At 38.2% G+C, this 18,792-nt stretch overlaps 1 protein-coding gene across 1 annotated transcript; it reads right to left on the bottom strand.

Annotated features, from left to right (window-relative positions):
- Positions 1-312: 312 nt before the first annotated feature.
- Positions 313-10,920, bottom strand: LOC147759168 (hephaestin-like protein). The gene is made up of 17 exons (XM_086998567.1): positions 10,874-10,920; positions 10,347-10,547; positions 9,730-9,836; positions 9,288-9,468; positions 8,362-8,539; positions 7,759-7,870; positions 6,656-6,840; positions 6,258-6,393; positions 5,698-5,913; positions 5,112-5,228; positions 4,785-4,887; positions 4,194-4,371; positions 3,739-3,881; positions 3,343-3,476; positions 2,750-2,926; positions 2,267-2,439; positions 313-1,619 (listed from the first exon to the last, which is right to left on the bottom strand). Exons 1-17 carry the CDS (start codon positions 10,903-10,905, stop codon positions 1,449-1,451), a joined length of 2,544 nt encoding a protein of 847 aa, XP_086854693.1. The 5' UTR covers positions 10,906-10,920; the 3' UTR covers positions 313-1,448.
- Positions 10,921-18,792: the final 7,872 nt, after the last annotated feature.

Here is an 18,792-nt window from a genome sequence, read left to right as displayed (position 1 = left end):
AACTTCTTGGCAATTTCAATAAAAATGCAATGCAAATATGTAACATATGTTCTCTCCGTTTTGTTGAGATATGCGCATATCCTACGGGTGGGATATGCGTGGAAGAATAAATCAATCTAACCCCAAACAAGCAACAGGTTAATACTTTAAGATTATTCAGATAGGAAGGGTGATTCACCTTTGTTCTACATGTATGAAGCCGGATAAGAAATCACTATCATAAACTGAGACCAATAAATAAGTTGCCAATAACATTTCTAATCCATGTATCCCCAAGAATATATTTCTTCTCTTTGTTTTTTAACCGATAAATATTTATTTGCATTTAATAGAGGTATTCCTACAAAACAAACAATATGAAAAAACTATACTTCTTGAAATTCGTAGCCAATTAAACCTCCGCTGAGACCATCTCTGACTGTTGCACATCATGTTCATATTTGCCATCCATTTGTTTGAGTCTTAAAGAACTTCTTAGGCTGCATTCACAACAGAAGTTGATCCGCTGACTAACAGATCTGAGATCAAATATGGCCGACACTCTCGAAAACTCGCCTACTTGTCCCAGCGAGACATCTATTCAGGGTCACTCAGGAGACTATGCAGCACGCTTTCAGGTGGGTCGGTCATATTTGATTCACGGATCTGTTAGTCCGCGGAACAACATGTTCTAAGTTATAATCTCAGTTATAATATCAGTTTGCTAAGTCTTGGATATTTAATTTTCGGTATCAATATAAGTCTCGATATCGGTTTCCTGTATCGGCTAACATATGTACCAAAATGAGACTTCGCCGAGGGCAAAATGCATCCACCGAGACAGCTTCATCTGATATTCCTGGTATACCTGAGAGTATTTGATCTGCTAAACCGATCATTTAGAAATTAAAATGAAAACAAAAAGTGTAAAAGACGAAGCTTCGTTGTTTTCAAACACGCCACTAAGGCTGAGGTGAGGTATGTTTACAGGTATATCTATACAACAGACTGCTATTTCTTGCCATCTTGATGTTTGACAATTTTTCCAGTAGACTTCTCGTTTATCCTCCAACGTCTTATATAATATTGCTTATCCAAACCTTTAAATCTTTAAATAAACATACAAAGACGGATACAAGTATTCCATCGTTTCGTTCCTAAATTATAAAGAGATATGCTGGCCTCTGCCTATTTTCTTCAGGGCCGTGAACCAAATGAGTATTTTATTGATAGACATTTTAGTAAGTAAAAAATATGATTATTATTTACAAAAAATCACTTCTTCAGCCACTTCGTTTCTGCTCACAAGCGGTTGTATTATACAGTCTTGTTAAAATATTTCATAGCTACCCACTACTCTCATTTGATATCTATGGAATTATCTTTACTGAATTCAATCAACTTTTAATCTAAAATCTTACACAAATTTCCCAAGCTAAAACTCAGAGCCCAAGCCTATTGACCTCTTGTTATTTATTCGCGTTATGCACCCTTGAGCATTGCACAGGAACTGCTGACTTCTCGACAAAAAATTGAGTAATCATGCCAGCGCCCACATGGTCGTCCACGTGACAGTGCATCAACCATAAGCCCGGGTCGTCTGCCAACATTGTGGCAACTTCAAATATACCGGGGAATACCTGTAAAAATGGGAGAACACCTTAATTATGATTAATACTACTACTAATAATAATAATAATTTTAATAATTTCTTATCTCACTGTTTGATTTTAGTAATAACCGAGCATTACATTTTTCTCGGTACCAAATGAATTCAGTTGGAAAATGGACGCGTCTTGGTACAATGCATTATGTGATATTGTAGATGAGGATTGAAAGAAAAGTACTGAACCTTTTATTCAAGGAATTTTGAGCCAAGGCGTATACCTTAAGATAATGACCAAAAGAAAGTAAATTCAAACCTGGCCTCTTTACGTTTACTTGAAATTTAAACGGTGTGACGTGAATGGTAGTCCTGTGAAAGATCGTCTGAGATCCCATATAAAGCATAAGCACACGCACTTTTCCACAGATAACGATGAGCATGCACCACGTTATGCGTGTTGCATTCTGGTCTAGATATGCATGTGCACTGCTATTTCCGGTCATGCAAAGGTTAATTCTAGGATTAAAATCTGGCAGCATCTGGGTGAGCCTAAAAGGGCGAATATCTAAAATATCTAGTAACAAACGGACCACAGATCGAATAGGCGGACTACCATCTTTGTCGCACTGGTCTTTTTTTTTTTGTTTTGTTTTGTTTTTGCAGACGAATACGAAGTATTACCTCAAGGGTATCCCCTCTGTGCGCGCTCTCCGTGTTCCAGATGTACGACTGCGCGTGAAAGTGCACCGTGTGGATGTCTGCGCGACCCCCGAAGCTAATGAAATACCAGGCCACGAGGTCGCATTCCTTCATGTTAAACCCTGAGTCTTTGGCGGTAATGTGTCCGTTGATAACTACAATGAGGTAAAGACAACGTTGAATCAGAAAGCTGTGCTACAAAATCAACACCATCTCCCAGGAACTAACTAGTCATAAATAAAAAATTCCTTCATGGAATACATTATCCTACACGGCTAAATAGAAAATTGTTCCAAAATCCTTCAGGTTCTTGTAGCACTTATGCCATAAACAGATTTTATATTACCATGGAATTTGTAGAATTCTCGAAAGCATTTGAGTCAAATTAACAAACGAAGTGATTTTAATTAAATTCAAATTAAGGGGGAACACAGAAAGAAAAAAAACAAATATATAATTACATACCGTGGAATCTGTTGCTTTCTTGAAATTCTGCATCAGTCTTGTCTGGTAAATAACCGGGATACTGTGGATGACTCATGATATTTTCGTCAAGATACCAACTATCATTCTCATCGAATATGGTCCATAATGTAGCGATTTCTTTCTCCACATCGCGACGCTTGTTGCCAGAAAGTGTACCTGTAGCAATGTTAATTTATTTAGAGACATAAAATTAAAACAAAATCTTCATTTGATTTAGCACAACAGTCTCGCCATTAAAAAGCATTCCACCGGCCATTGGATACTGTCTTCTCTACTTGTTGTTATGACACACAAATAAGGTCGGTTAATGTGTTATCCGGAAGTTCCACAGTTGCATGTTCAGTCACTTATTTCCTTCCTTAATTTGACTTATTGCATTTAAATAAATGTACCCCGGTATACCGTTTAATAAGATCAGTCCGATGGACTGGTTGAAATTATATGACAGCCAAGTGTGTGCCTGTTGCCCGAGCACTGATTCATTTGTATTTTTACGTGTTTCATCCCTGAGGTGGTAACATATAAATAAATAAATAAATAAGTAAATAAATAAATAACATTTAAGCAATTACCTTTCTTACAAATAGCCATAGGTCCAACCAAACCAGAAGCAAAGTCTTTCTCCAAGTTAACGGCAGAACGGTAGGCAGAACTGATGCAGTTTGGGTCGTTTTTGCCAGGACCAGAGGATTTCGGTACTTCCCATCTAAAAGAACATTGGCAATTACTAGTACTTTGTATACTGTGTGTGTGTGTGTGTGTGTGTGATTAAGACCAGGCCACCGTTTCAGAGAAAAAAAAACATAAGTCAGCTTCCCTGATTACGAACTTAGTTACCAACGTTACACAGTCAATTGCACGCGCCTTAACCTATCAGGAACAGTGCTGCAGCACTCGTATGGAAATCCTGATCAATTAAGCCAGGGAATTGACATTACTTTTTGTTAAACCAGGGTGATGAAGCTTACGTGTAAGTTTTTATTCCACCAGGTGGCACCCCCGCTGCCTCATTGACGCCATCTTTGTAGGCGTGGCCTTCATCTGTCTTGGAATACATCACAAGGTTAGGGTGAATTGAGTACGGGCGCGACGCCATGTTTTTAAATACGACCTAAAACAGGAAGAAGAAAAGAAAATCCTTAGGCTAACATTTGTATGTATTTTTAGCGTCAATGTCTGAAGTGAAGACAGAATTAATGAATTGCATGTAAACCTCATATTACTTATCAAATGTTAAAAACATTCTGCTTTTGCCTTAACGTTTGCAAAATACCTGTACATATATATAGTTACTGATTTAATACAGGAACAATATTACAAACTCCCGTGAAAGTGCGTTTCCAAGGTCCCTCGTATTTTTAAAGTAAATATATTTCATGAGGTACAAAAGATTGAAACAACAGAAAATTGTGAAGAAACGAACCTTGATGGTATCTGTGACCTCTGCTTTTATGAAAGGCCCCATGATACCCAGGTGTTCTTCCTCGGGACTTCGAATCTTTTCCACGGTGAAGGTGGCATCCGTGAACTCTCTGTAGAGAGCTTTTTTAAAGCGGGTACCAAGGAACGGCCAGTCAGGTCGAGCGAACGTGTACATCATACTAAATATTTGAACAACTCAGAGTTCAGTTTTTCTCCTTTTAATTTCAGTTAAAGCAACAGAAAAAATCGGCCTTGTCGAGTTTAATTTAGAACGGGCGTATATTCTTTCGAAAAAGGTTAAATCTATTATTTATCATCAACTGACACTGTTCATATGAAGATAAGACTGAACAAAATATATCGCTATTATTTTGATATTATTTTCCTCAAGATCATAATTACCATTATCATTACTGACGTAATTTTAATTATGTTAAAACATTATAAACATTACCATTATAAATATTATTGCCACTATCGTCCACATCAACAGTGATATCAAGTCATCATCATTCTTACCACAATTAAATTGTCATTACCATCACTGCTATTACCAGTACTATGATCATCATTATTATGACAAACAACTTACTTGGAAGGGTCTGTAATACTTCCTCCGACAATCAGGTCAAATTTCCAAGGCGCAAACTCCCACATTCTCTCCACCGCGGCTATATAGTACGTATGAGTGATGCCTGGAACACAATGTAAATATGCCAGATATGAGAGATAAGTAGGGCCTATGAGATAATACACTGTCACCCAAGCGATATATGCCAAAACACTTCGACTTTCAGCGAGACAGGTGTTCAAGACATATATCGAGTTTTGTTAAAAAAATGACTGTGTTAGAATTGAAATTATAGTCGGAAGTTGGTAAAATATTAAATCTATAATACCAAACACGCCTTTAACATACCTGACCCTGAGCTATCAAGAGGAGGAGTAAAGAAAAAATTGCACTGATCCACCTTGTAGAGCGCCACCATTCCGGCCACATTGTTGTCGTCGCTTGCGTCCATTAGACTCCATGTGCCTACATAAACCAAGGGTAATATATACCGTATATATATATATATATATATATATATATATATATATATATATATATATATATACCGGCATATATTCCATATGAATCCGGCATATTTACATTATATATATATATATATATATATATATATATATATATATATATATATATATATGTTGCAGTTAATGAAAAACTGGGGCATATTGGGAATCTACCTACTAATAAACAAAATGCTCATTGGAATCTCGTCTAAGTGGATAAAAAGTAAATTGACACTGAAGGGTCGAATATATAGTATGCTGTTTTCGTACCTTGACAGCAACAATATCAAACATTAACCCCAACAATTACATCCTGAATAACTTATTCATTGTTTTTAATGAATTTTATTTTAAAAAAAACTTAACTAAAACTTTAATAAAAATAGGTCTGAAACAATGAACTTTAAATTACAAGTAACATTTCAATTTACCTTTATTTACGGTTGTCATAGTGAGTGTCTCTGTAGTTCCGGGAAACAGGGACACGGAGTCTCGCGTATTCCCGTCAAATCTCGTGAACGTGTTGCCACTGAAGGTAGGGATATGCATGTCAATGACGTTTCCTATTGCAAGCAGACGCCATGTTACTTCATCTCCTAAACACATAGTTGGTTTAGGTAGGTTGCCATACGAGTATCCGTTGATGCCTAGATAAGAAAAAAAGGATTTTTGGTTCCTTTTTATTTATCAAAATTATAACCAAAAAGTTGGAGAGGAAGTCCTCAAGGTTTGTCGTATATTCAAGGTAAGCACATAAAGTGGATGGCTGATTCTTAAGATAAGTGGATGTATTAATGAATAAATCATCGATAAAATGGATAATCTTTTAAGTAAGTTGCTTAACCACATCACCTGCACACAGACCATTACATACCCTGTTAAATTTATTGATAGAATGTAACTACCATTATAACGAATTTTCCGGGCTGTATTCATATGAAATGTGATTTATAATAAGACCTTAGTTTTAACAGTAGTGGAAAACACTCACTGCTCATGATATTTGACTCTTCAAATCCGGGCGAGCTCGGAGCCGCAGGGGAGGCAAACTCCAAGACGTTCTTGTCTAGTAGCCATGACAGGTTTTCGTTGAAATTGGCGAAGAGCAGAGTGAATTCATTGCCTCGCTGAATGGTAATTCAAAAGTTTTTTTTTTTTTCTTTATAAAATGCATGTTTGTTAGCGCGCAGTGGTAAAACATATCATTAACTGAAATCGATATACAAATATTAGAAAATCTGCACAGGCATTTTGACATATGCTCATATATGCTCCGTTCTTTGTCTCTAAATTACGTGAACATAATATTAGGTACGAACGTATCTTATCTGCATCTTTCGTGGATCTTGCCGTTTGTACAAAAACGGCCTCTGCTGTCGGAACACTTACCCTTGCCAGTTCTCCTTGTCTGCAAACAACCAAAGGACCAATCAGACCTGAGAACACATCTCTAACTGGGTCAATGGCGGAGTGATACATATATGTAATACATTTTGAATCTGCACGCTCAGGTGCGTAGGAATTAGGCACGGTCCACGTGTAGGTGCGGGTTTGTTGATAGCCCACTCCACCGTCTAGAATGAAAATTAAGAAAAAAAACTCACCATTCAAACAGAAATCCAAGTATCTCTTTCTAGTCCATAAGGCCTGGTTGGAAAATTTGCTTAGAATTGAACATGCTATTCCATATTTGAGAGTGTAAATATTTGGAGAGATAAATACCCCAAATGTCCCAAAGAAATTATTTTTGGGTCCGTTAACTTCATATTTAGACTGGAAGTTTTTTTCCCTGTCAGTGGGGTGAGTTGACACCTACTCTCTTGTGACCTTGATCTTTACTATCATAGGAACAATTTCTACACCATCAAGAGATCAGCAAGCATTGTGGGTAAAGGGCAAACGCACATTCTAAGGGACTTTTAAAAATATCCCAAAATTATGGAATATATTGCCTACTGATAAAAAAAATTGCAAGTAACATATAAAGAAATTGAGATTATTTTAGGGTGCATTCCCAGAGATTTAGATCGATCCAGAGATTAAGATTTAGATCGACTAACTCCTTGGGGGTTCACGCTAAATTGCAGTCCGCCAAGCGAGCACCATAGTTAATTACCCACTTACAGCTTTTAGTAGGCGGGACAGACGCTTAAGCCGGTTAAGCTGACAGTAATCTAGTGAGACTCTCCACAGGGATAAATCGATCTAATATCTATCGGAATGGGGTCTTAGAATTACAATTTTAAACGGCAAATACCGTTAGTAATTGATAAAGTTATCCTTTAAATAAACATTGATTATACATGTAGTCAGTGTGCCTTAGATTCAGACTTTAGACTTTTTTAAAAATAAACAATCGGTAGTTTTTCGCTTTTGATTTGTAAGGCCCATTGGGATTTTGCTGAAATGTGACATAGGCAAAATTCACTATTTTAATAGCGTAGTCCAAATACATGTAGTACTCAAAAACAACAACAACAACAACAACGCACCTGCTGTTCCATCATTGTAATCCTCTCCCTCGTTTTGTTTGTCGTACTTCACTCCACGTGGATGAATGGAAAATCGTCTTCCCGAGCTGGGGGCAAGGTTTCTGAAAACTACCTGCATACACGGCAGGAAAGGTGAGAATTAATGTGATTTTTTGTGTTTATTTATTTCTTTATTTATTTTTGCCGGTAATTAATCTGGATATTACGATTTGAAAATACTGACACTAGTCTTGATCACAGTTTAAATGTTTATGCACATATCCAGAGAGATCAAAGGTATAAATATACCTTGCACCTGTTTCACAAACAATTTTTGGTTTGGGGCTTAAGAACACAATGTACACTGCTATACAGTCTTCGAGCTCTTCAGAAGGACTGTAAATGTATTGGACCCAACAAAATGGTTTACTGTCATTACTAAGAGTAAAACTCTTTGTCACAACCAACACAGTTTGATCTAAAGACTTAACAATAAGCCCGAAGAAAAAGAGATAAGCAGACTTAAAGATACTTTGCGAAACGTACGTGCCTCAGTCGACTCGTTGCTAGCAGCCTACTACTGATTTTTTTTTATCAAACAAACATCGGTACTAAAGTCCATACCTTAATGGTGTCTCCTATCTGGGCAGCAATCTCGGGGCCAAGAAGACCATAATGGTGTTTGGACAGTGGTCTTGGTTTTACGGTCGTAAATGTGCTGTCTGTATGTTCTTCATATAAGATCTTCCAGTAAGTACCGCCTGTGCGGTGTGCATTTTTTGTAAAGTATTTGCTGGACTCTCTGTAATTGCAAACATATTTAAACTTAATGTTTGTATTATACATAGTACAAGTAGTTGTTGCCCTGACTTTCTGTCGCTTTTGGTCCTATAATAATAATAATAATAATAATAATAATAATAATAACAATAACACGAAATAAAATTCAAAAATTCATAAAAATGTGATAAAAGTTGATCAACGCCAGCGTAAGTGGGTTTTTTAAGGTTGACCTCTCCATGGTTTCAGTGAACCCATCTCGTTAACGTAACACAACTGTGAGGGGATATTGTTTTAACAGATCCAGTGCTTAGGTAATGTTACTTTTAAGTCGTTTAATAAAGATTTACAGGTTAGAATAAGAGCTATATATTGTTATTTCGAAGAAAAAATGGACATTTTCATCCTTCTACTTGATATACTGTATATTTGACTCATTTACGGTGATATTTATTTTAAAAATGATGAATTTGCTAGAGAATGGCTGAATGTGCTTCCCTATCTGTTCTACACACAATGGACAATAGAATTTTCACCCTCTGAATCAGGTTAATCAAATAAATATCTAGTAATCATTAAATAAATTAGACAGATCTTGAGTAGTTATAATGCCTTGTCTACATTTTTTTGTTAAGTTTGATGTTAATAAAATGATACTAGGAGCATATCATTCCACAGTCATTTATCTCCTCTAAAGTATTGGTTCAGTAGGGGTGACACTTCTATTGTCCATTGTGTATCATAACGCATACAGAGCACCGTTCCCTTACTGGCTTGGATCATTCAGGAAAGCCAATCCACGTTCGTATCCGTTCAGCCCGGAACCCCCGTCGTAACTCCATCGCTTCTCCACCGCTGCGATGTAATAAGTCCGGGTCTGGCCATTCAGGGAATGGTAAGGAGGGGTTTTGCCGCACGAGGGGTTCACGTGAAGGAAGGCCTGCTCTCCCTCTGAAATGACCAACGTGATGTATTCAGCCAAAATTCAACTTGGTAATCGACGTTCTACGGCACGATAGAGAGTCTTAGTAGGCTGATTGAAGGTTCTATTTTGCAAGGCATACTCGTACAATGGTTCTGTACCTTGTGTAACACAGTCAAGTGGATATGAAAAAAGGGGTTTTTCCGTTGCTAATTTGGACAATAATAAGATACGAAACGCATGCCAGAGCGACTTTTATATGCATGTACATGGTGTGTTGCCGTGATTACCAAAATGATGATCAGCCGTTTGACATTTGATAATCCACTTTCCAACATCTCCCGCCGTCATATACGCTGCAGAGAATTTGGCGGCAAACAGCGCAATTACATCGGTTCTGAAAATAACGAAAACTTACATCTTTATAAAGTGTATACATACTATAGTTCATACAATGGTATAGGTGCATGACCTGTATACAACAGTTTGAAAGAATAGTGCGATAAAAACGGACGAAACGAACACACGTACGGCAGGTGAAATTTTAAGTAAATGAAACAGAGGATAAGGATAAGCAAATAATTAAAATAAATGAGAAATCTACCGATACAGCTATATATGTTTTACTCGTAAAGGTAACAAAGATCGATTTGCGTTGTGTTGAGACAATAAGCCCCCCCCCCCCCCCAACCACCACCACCATCGTCAGGGCCACGAGGCTTCGAAGACTGTCTCCAGTGACGATTTCCACCTGACATTAAGATTGTGGATTTGGGGTGGGGGTTTCTTATGATTTCAGACGTTTGAAATCAAGAGAACACCCCCAGATGTTTCGAATCTTGAGAACCCGCAAAAACTACTCCCACCCCCCCTCCCCCCCAACCTATTCCCTACCCCCCTTCCTTACCTGTGATGGTTATACTCCAGTACCTGACCGTTGATAGTCAGGGGGTGAAGATCGTCTTCGTTGCCCAGTCCTATCATATGCCACGCCACTCTGTCACCAGAGCAAGCCTCCAAGCCAGGGACGTTCCCGTAGATGTAGCCGTTGATGGTGTGGAACTTGGTGGCGAACGATGGAGAATTCTGGTCCGCATGAGGTGCGAATCTGCAAATGAGTAAGAATACTGAGAACTATGTGGCTAAAGTGAATATAACAAGTGTAGGTTTTCACATCGCGTGGCATGCAACGCGGGCATCCCTGTTTGAGAAAGGTTGGAACCATGTACAGGTAGCAAATAAAACACAAGAACAAAAAAATAATGTGAAGGTGATAACAAGTGACGTCATATATGACGTCAATTAGAGACGTGTACACACCGAGTATCAGCTTGCACACTGCACTGTGCCAAACTACATACAGAAATTTAAAAGTAAAGGCCCTAAGTGAGTTTTAACAGTTTTCATACAGATGTTTTATTGCTGTTTACTTGCCTGGCCACATTCTCCTGGAAATACCAGCTCATCGACTCGTCTATGATGTGTGATAGCAATATGAACTCCTTGTCCACGTCACGCCGTACGTTATCCTCGTCCAAGGTGCCTTAAATGATTTCCCAAAATATATGACATTACATAATAATCATGACAAACATTCACAAATATTTGAATGAAAGTAAATTGATAAATGAATAAAAACGCCATCAGATTTTTTTAAAAATTTGTTTTTTTGTCTCTCTCTCAAAAACCCCATACAAAACAGAAGTACATTTTATGAACAAGTGAAATAAGAAGTACAGATTACCGGCAAATGACAGTTACCTTCTTTACATATCAACAAGATTCCCATGAGGCCCGACTGCACGTCGGCAATGGGGTTCAAGTGACCGTGATAGGTCCAGGGAAGACAGTTGGGATCCCCCGTGGCAGGAGCGCCCCTATGCTCCTTAGACAGCAGCCAGTCCAGAGTGATGGTTTGTCCTGGATTGACCATGTCGTCCAGTTTGTCATCTCCTGACGTACCGTCCGTATACAGCGCCCCTAGTGGTAATAATAATGTTTAAATAATAATGCAGTAATAACTTTTATCAAAATCATTGGTACCCAAAGGTTCAAGTTGTAAAAGTATGTAAGTTCACATCAAAATTAAAAATTAACTATGAACATTAAGAAGCCTCAAATGTTCTGTTAAAATGGAATACAAGTGTTACGGATATATATAATTTACAAATCATATACCATAAATTGTACAATAGGTTAAATTCTGATAATTGCTGGCTTGCCATATAACGTACGACTGGTGTTTTGCGGCAAGAGAAAGTTATGGTGTAATTATTTAGCGTTCTAACTGTTATTGCTTCTTCATGGTCTCTTTTTGTCATCGAGAAAAGGGCATTCTAAGGATTTATACAAGATGAAGCTCTTTTTCGGTTTTAAGCTGCATTCAGAACACTGTAATAACTAATCCGAGGGTCAATTATGGCCGACCCTCTTGTATACGTCCCCACTACACGGGGAATCTTTTTAATGCCTATTAGCGAATTAACCGGCAAGCATATATATAAATGGTCACCATTTTTGACCCTCAAATTGTTTAGTCCATTGATCTGAATGCGGCTTTAAACATGTGCATACCTTCGTGTTTTTTCACATAGGCGGCGCCGTGGGGATGGACGGTGTAGGGCCGAGTGGCCATATTTCTAAATTTGATCCGCATGACCTCGCCGACATTTCCACGAATAGTAGGACCCAGTAGACCTTAAACGTCAAAAAATAAGATTAAATTAAAAAAAATATTTAAAAATTACAGCGTGTTATAATAATAATAATAATAATAATAATAATAATAATAATAATAATAATAATAATGTACAGGGTCGTTGTGACAATTTTGTTAAATATATGTAAAACTATTTCGTCTTAGTTTAATTATGAACCATAATCACAACTTTCTCAACTACTACTGTAAGACAGTGGCGGATTTAGAGGGGGGGGGGGTTCAAGGGGGTCCTGACTCCCCCCCCCCCCCCTTCGTTTTCTGAAAAACATATCACACCAACATTCCCCTCTTTGAAATCAGAAATTTGACTAGCTAATTCATAGAAGCTAAACCGTACTAAAGGGCATAGTTTGCTCTCCAAAACACAAAAAAATTCGGAGCCCTTGAGCAGGCCCCGAACTCCACACCAAGGGGGCGATGCCTGTCGTTCCGGACCTCCCCTTCAGATAATCCTGGATCCGCCCCTGGTATAATATCCCCTAATTCCTCCACCATCCCTCCACCCTCTGCTTTGCATACGATGCACAACATAGTAAACGTACCGAGATGGCTCGGCTGCGGCTTCTCCTGTGTGAAGGTATCGTCCGTGAATTCCCTGTATACAGCTTTCTTGAACACCTTCCCAAAACTGTTTGGATCAGAAGTATCAAGGTACTTGGCGGCAAAACTGAAAACACGTGTGCGTGAAGTCATATGGCACAATGAATAGTTGTTACATATTGCGTCAATCCCTGTTAAGCGTGATAAAGTTTTTTTTCTTGAATTCTAGACAAGATGACAAGATGACAAAACAGTTATTATTGAATTGACGACTTAATAATAAGAGTTATACACAAGTAAATTTAGATTCACCATTTATCAGCCATGCGTGCTAATAATGCGTGTAATAAAAATTAAACCTATATATCTACGTAACTTTAAAATCCAACCTTTAGATAATCAAAATCGTATCATTTCAAACTTAGGTCAAAACTTAGCAGTCAACGACCAGGGTTGGAAGTCCAAAGGCCCTATACCTGTCTAGACGACTGTGTACTTGATTTCCCAGCGGGGCGTAGTCCCAGTCTATCTCCTTGACTGCTACATAGTAATGGCGGACATGGGCAGCTGCAAAATGCATGACAGACATAATTTTAAGTTTTCAAATAAATGTGGGTGTGGCTTTCTCCCAATAACTTTAAGTTCACCTAGTATAAACGTTTGGTTTTCGTAAGAACGTTTGACGAAAATTATTGGCCTAAAACATAAAAAGACGTTAGCATCATCCAAAGCTATTGAATGATTAGTCCAGGGCCCAAGTTTCCATTTCTTCCCAACACATACATGGTCTGTCAATCACTTATGTTTTCCTTATTTTTAGTTAATAAAAGATATTTAAAAAGCTCGATTGTCAAAACTCGACATAGAAAACCCACTGAAAAGTTTTGCAAACGCAATCAAAAATTCTGTGTGCAGAAGTGAACCGATGTTACAGGAATTGTAGTCAGCTCGGAACCGTTGACCGTTCCTCATTACTTTGTAGAGGTGGCACTCGTCCGACTACCTCAATGATCCGACAAACCCTCATCTGTACTAATCATTTGGGCCCGGACTCCTAGGGCTATCATTCCTGTCACAACAGGACTGTACAAGTAGTTATCTTCTTCGTTTTTAATAGTCGTACTGCTTACTAATTAGGGCACACACACAGGTAAAAAAAGTTGCAATAATAATAATAATAATAATAATAACAATAATCAATGTATAAGATATAAATATTGTCATTGTCCTGATAATTGTTCACGTGTTTTTTATTACAAAAACTCATTAAAACAGACAGCATACGCATCAGACAATTACAAATATGCTATGTTTTATTATTACTATTATTATTATTATTATTATTATTATTATTATTATTATTATTATTATTATTATAAGATCAAAATGAACAAGTGTCTTCATACAAACATACTAACCGCTGGCTTGTACACCAGATGGAAAGGCTGCTCCTGAAAACGATTGACAGATTTCAAAATACGCACAACATCCTTACATCGCTAACATTAATAAATAATTAAGCTGTGATCAAAGTAGTATTTGATAATAAATTGAAATATATAGTTATTTTATAATTACAAACTGCGTTTCTTGTCAATACCTCACTTTAATTAAGTTTTATTTGTAAAAACTGAAACTTAAGAAATCGAGCTTCGGTGTACCGGTGTTAGGAGCCGCAGCGGAAGGAGGGTTCCCTTGCGGACAGAACATTGGCGAAAACGCACACAGGGGATTATCACCTGGAAAAAATGGCGATCAAATATTTTGTACGTGAAGCGGACTTCTGGACTGCTATACTTTTGCATTTCAAACGACAAACGTGGGCGGGATGCGGTTATGTAGGTTACGGGTTTTGATCGCGATTCCAGTATACACACTATTGCCTATTGCCAATTGAAAATAAATTACATAACTGAAACGTAGTCTTTCTTTCTATTCAAACCTATTACCATTTGCAAACATTTCAATTTCACATACTGTGATCAAGCAAACCACTCCTCCATTTGTCATACATTTTTGTCTGTGTGGCTTAAGAAGGTACCTGACGATAATGTACTATTGCCTGTTTGTATTCCAATGAAAATTAGTTTGCTTTTATTTTTATGAAGTACATTCGTATAATTATGACACGGTGCCAAAGTAAGCATGAGGTATGGGTATCACCTGCTGTTGTTGGGGGCGGGGCGGCAGTTGTTGGAGGGGGCGTGGCACCGAGTGTTGAGCACAGCCCTGGGGACAACCAGCACCATGGATTCCATGCGGCACCACCCGGAGCTGAAAGTGGAATATATCAATGTCAGTGCTTTCTCCGGAACCAATGTAAGTTAACAATGCCATGTATCCGAAGATGACATTATTGTAATACCCCATCCTTTGAAAGATACTGACTTGGAAAAAAAAGTATTACTAAAGCAAAAATGGATGAGGTAGAACGGCTCAATCAATATACCGATGTGTTTAATTTAATATATCCTATCAGATACCTACCTGTTACAAAAAGGTAAATTTGTATAGTGGATGTAAAGTTTCAAATCGATTATTGGGTTCAATATTATTTGAAATAGAAAGGTCCATTTTAAAATGGAAACTTTCAGTAAGTTAAAAACTCTGAAAGTGACATGTCAGAAGTGTTCATGCATGACGTGTAGGAATGCATACGTGTGCGTGCGTGCGCGTGTGTGTTATGTTCAGGCTCATGCATACCTTGGGGTGGAGGTGTAGTTGTTGTAGACTGGGGAGACTGCGTCTGTGACGGACACGTCCATGGAATTATAGCACACAGCGAATTCACTGCAGGTGGCTCCGTTGTCGATGGAGCAATTGCTGTAATGAAAATCATCTACACTGGAAACACATCACTTCAACAGTGTTTTGCATAATGATATTTGTTAATAGTGTTCCTGGGCAGAGCATATAGTCTTCATCTTATTATCCATTACGTCCAGCAAATTTGTTAACGATACTAGGAATAATATGAAAAGGTGTTTGAGCACCGATTTTAGCGCGTCTATATTGACTAATCATGTGCATGTACAAATGAGGATTTAAAAACAAGTGCAGTAGGCCTACGTATGAGACGTAATCAAGAGGAACAAGCGAACTAGCCTAAGAATCGGCGAGGATTATAATGGATAAGAGGACAGCCATATTTACAGCTAAAGGTGATTGCAATTTAGCGAGAATCCCCTCGGAGATAGAACGATCCACAGTTAGCACGATAGGGTCTGGGAATCGTCCCTTAAATGTTTTTCCTACCTATGGTTGTTGGTGGAGGGGCAGCAGTTTGGCCACGACACACCCACGGGTTTTGCTGGCAAAAACTTGGCGGCGGCGGAGGCGCTACTGTAGACGGCGGCGGTGCCACGTTTGGTCCTGAGGATGGCGGCGGATTGGTACCATGACATAACCAAGGGAATATCCCACATGCTCCACTAGATGGCGGTGCCTGCCCTGACCGTGGGGCCGAGGTCGTGGGGGAGTTGGGTGAGGCAAATATCCAGGAGGGCAAGCCACCAGTGTTAGGACCGGGGTTGCTGCACGAGGAACTGCTTCCACTAACACACGGTGACAAGAAGTTGGGGGCCTGCGCTGCTCCCGCATTGAAGAAGAAATTGCCCGAGTTCCCCGCTACGTTTGGAGACCACGGTTGCTGGTTATAAATATTTGCATGTGCAACTTCGCTAATTAATGCCACTGCCATTACCATTCCCACTAAATTCCTGAAACATTTGAGAAAATAATCAAAAAGATAGCTAGATAGATAGCTAGATAGATAGATAGATAGATGTGTTTTGCATGGTTTCTAATATATTTGTCTTGAAAATATTTGTATCATAACAAATCAAACAGTCAGGGCCCAGTTTCATCAACAGTGGACAGCGCTGTCCTCCGTATAACATTATCTATTAGATGGAATTGTTATCCGGTGGGTTAAGTAATGTTTTCTAAACACTAAATACTTATTTTTGTCTCTGACATAACTACCCGGTGGTGAAAAATGGCTGCTATCCTCATGATAACTTTGTAGAGGATAACAATTCTATCCAGTGGATAGTGTTATCCATAGGATAATGCTATCCAGTGTTGGTGAAACTGGGCCCTGAGTGCTGTATGTCTGGGATATGGACGTTTCCCTGATTGAACTAATTATACGAGAGCGGTCACGTTTATGCACAAGAATGTCAAGGACTAGTTTAATCTTGCTGTCGGCTTGTGATAGTCAACCAAGACGGATACGCCAGTGCTCCTTGCTAAAGTAAAAGCTTTGAAGGATGCTTGTTAAAAACTTATAAAACGCGTTAGATGCGTCATTCATTGTAATAAAGGGATGTATCGAATCCACATAAGATTTTCAAAATCATCATAACAAATAGTCACATGCTACACTCCAGAACAAATCCATAAAAATTCCTCTGGTCATCCACTGGCTGTTCACCTTTCTGGACTGTTTTTTTTTCCATGAAATGACGTCATCCTCAGCTGACCTGGGGTAGAGACGAGCCCTATGCTTCTTCATGTTGCCTTGACAACGAATGATATGTCTTCCCCAATACTAGTATAAGTAACCCATTCTTAGGAGGACAACGAGGCATACCACCTTAATTCCCTTAAACAGTTGGCGCGTTTCTTTGCTTTCAAACAACCAGTTTGAGCAGTTTGCTTAAAATATATCCAGGCTCTATGTTGATCATTTGTCAAGATTGGAAAAAATTAATTTCTCAAGGCCAACAAGGAAAAGTGCTAAAAATGAACTCTCTATTAATTTGTTTTTGTAATACGTGCGTGCAAGGATTCAATTCATTTAACAGAGACACTTCCGCCGAAAATTGTTCTTCATTTCAATACAAAATAATTTAAACCCATGAAAAACGTCAGTCATCACTTTACTTTTTAAAGGCTCAATGTCAATATAAATGAGCAACTATCACCTCCTATCTTTGATAAATGAAGACAAAATGATTTGATATAAAAGTTTTAAAGCCAGCTTTAGGTCATGGGTTCTCTTGTCTAATGGCCCTAAGGACAAAAACTTCGACCCTGGTGAAATTTCTTGCGTTAATCTGACCCCACGCATATTTTAACAATTTCAATAAAATTTTGTTCTGGCCCTACCAGGTGACATGCAGTCCTGTCCTCAAGTTATGCGAGAGTCTCCCACAGTAACTATGACAAAATTAAACAAGCATGGTTCATACATTTGAACTAATTGGCCAATTTAGGCCCACTTCACATCAAATGTTTCAACGCTGGGCAAAGTTCACATTGGTATTGCGGTTGTAGTAAAAATAAGTTGTATTTTATGTATCACGGTCCATAAACGCCTTTTACCGGCAGTTAACGGTGTCTTAGTCTATTAATTACATGCTTATAATGTGTCCCACCGGTTAAGGTTGAGATGTAGCTACATGAGCCACCTCACGTTTAACTCTCCAACGTTAACGCTTCATGGAATTTGACAGCTATGTAAATGTTTTGTGCAGAACATCTGGTGTAAAAAGGAAATTACAAAGATTATAGCAGTTACAGTAGTTTTATTCATTCACCTTCAGATATATTAATTGAAGAAAAGCAGTGACATATCCTCACTACACAACACCGCTGATGATGCCCCTTATTGTATTGACAGCGATATACGACATATATTTCACGACTATAAAAATTAAATTACTCAGGGCAACCAAAGAATAATGCTTAAAATGAATATTCATTAAAGTATTTTCTTATACGTTAAGGATTAATTTTATTTAAAGTATACGTTCTTACACTTAAGTAAACTTGTTTATAAAATAATGCTCGCATGCGCACATGGTGTGATTTGGGGCTCTGCGGACTAGTAATTGCAATTGGTATGAATAATGGAATAAGTATCAGCATCAACCTTTGGTGGGGTACATTATAGTGTTACAGTTGACAGCAAAGTCGTTTTGCCAGGAATGTGAAGTCGTGCACAGCATCATATTGATTAAAAACACAAAAAATAAGGGCTTGAATAATAATAATAATAATAATAAGTTGATAAAAAAAGTAATGTAGCCACTTAAAACAAGTTCTTTCGAGAAAACAGCAGGATTTGACTGTTCATCGAATGCCCATG

Source organism: Lingula anatina, unplaced genomic scaffold (genome assembly GCF_051362555.1).
Source record: "Lingula anatina isolate TDL-2025a unplaced genomic scaffold, LinAna3.0 unanchor82, whole genome shotgun sequence".
Taxonomy (NCBI): domain Eukaryota; kingdom Metazoa; phylum Brachiopoda; class Lingulata; order Lingulida; family Lingulidae; genus Lingula; species Lingula anatina.
The sequence above is the reverse complement of the archived record's forward strand: the minus strand, read 5'-3'. Positions and strand labels throughout refer to the sequence as shown.

What these genes read in the sequence shown, in the direction of transcription:
- LOC147759168 (XM_086998567.1), bottom strand. Translation starts at nt 10,905, where the DNA reads ATGAGCTGGTATTTCCAGGAGAATGTGGCCAG. An exon ending in AGATAGGAGACACCATTAAG is followed by an intron (nt 7,871 to 8,361) that starts GTATGGACTTTA and finishes CCGTGTATGCAG; the next exon opens with GTAGTTTTCAGAAACCTTGC. An exon ending in AGAGTCAAATATCATGAGCA is followed by an intron (nt 5,914 to 6,257) that starts GTGAGTGTTTTC and finishes TTTCTTATCTAG; the next exon opens with GCATCAACGGATACTCGTAT.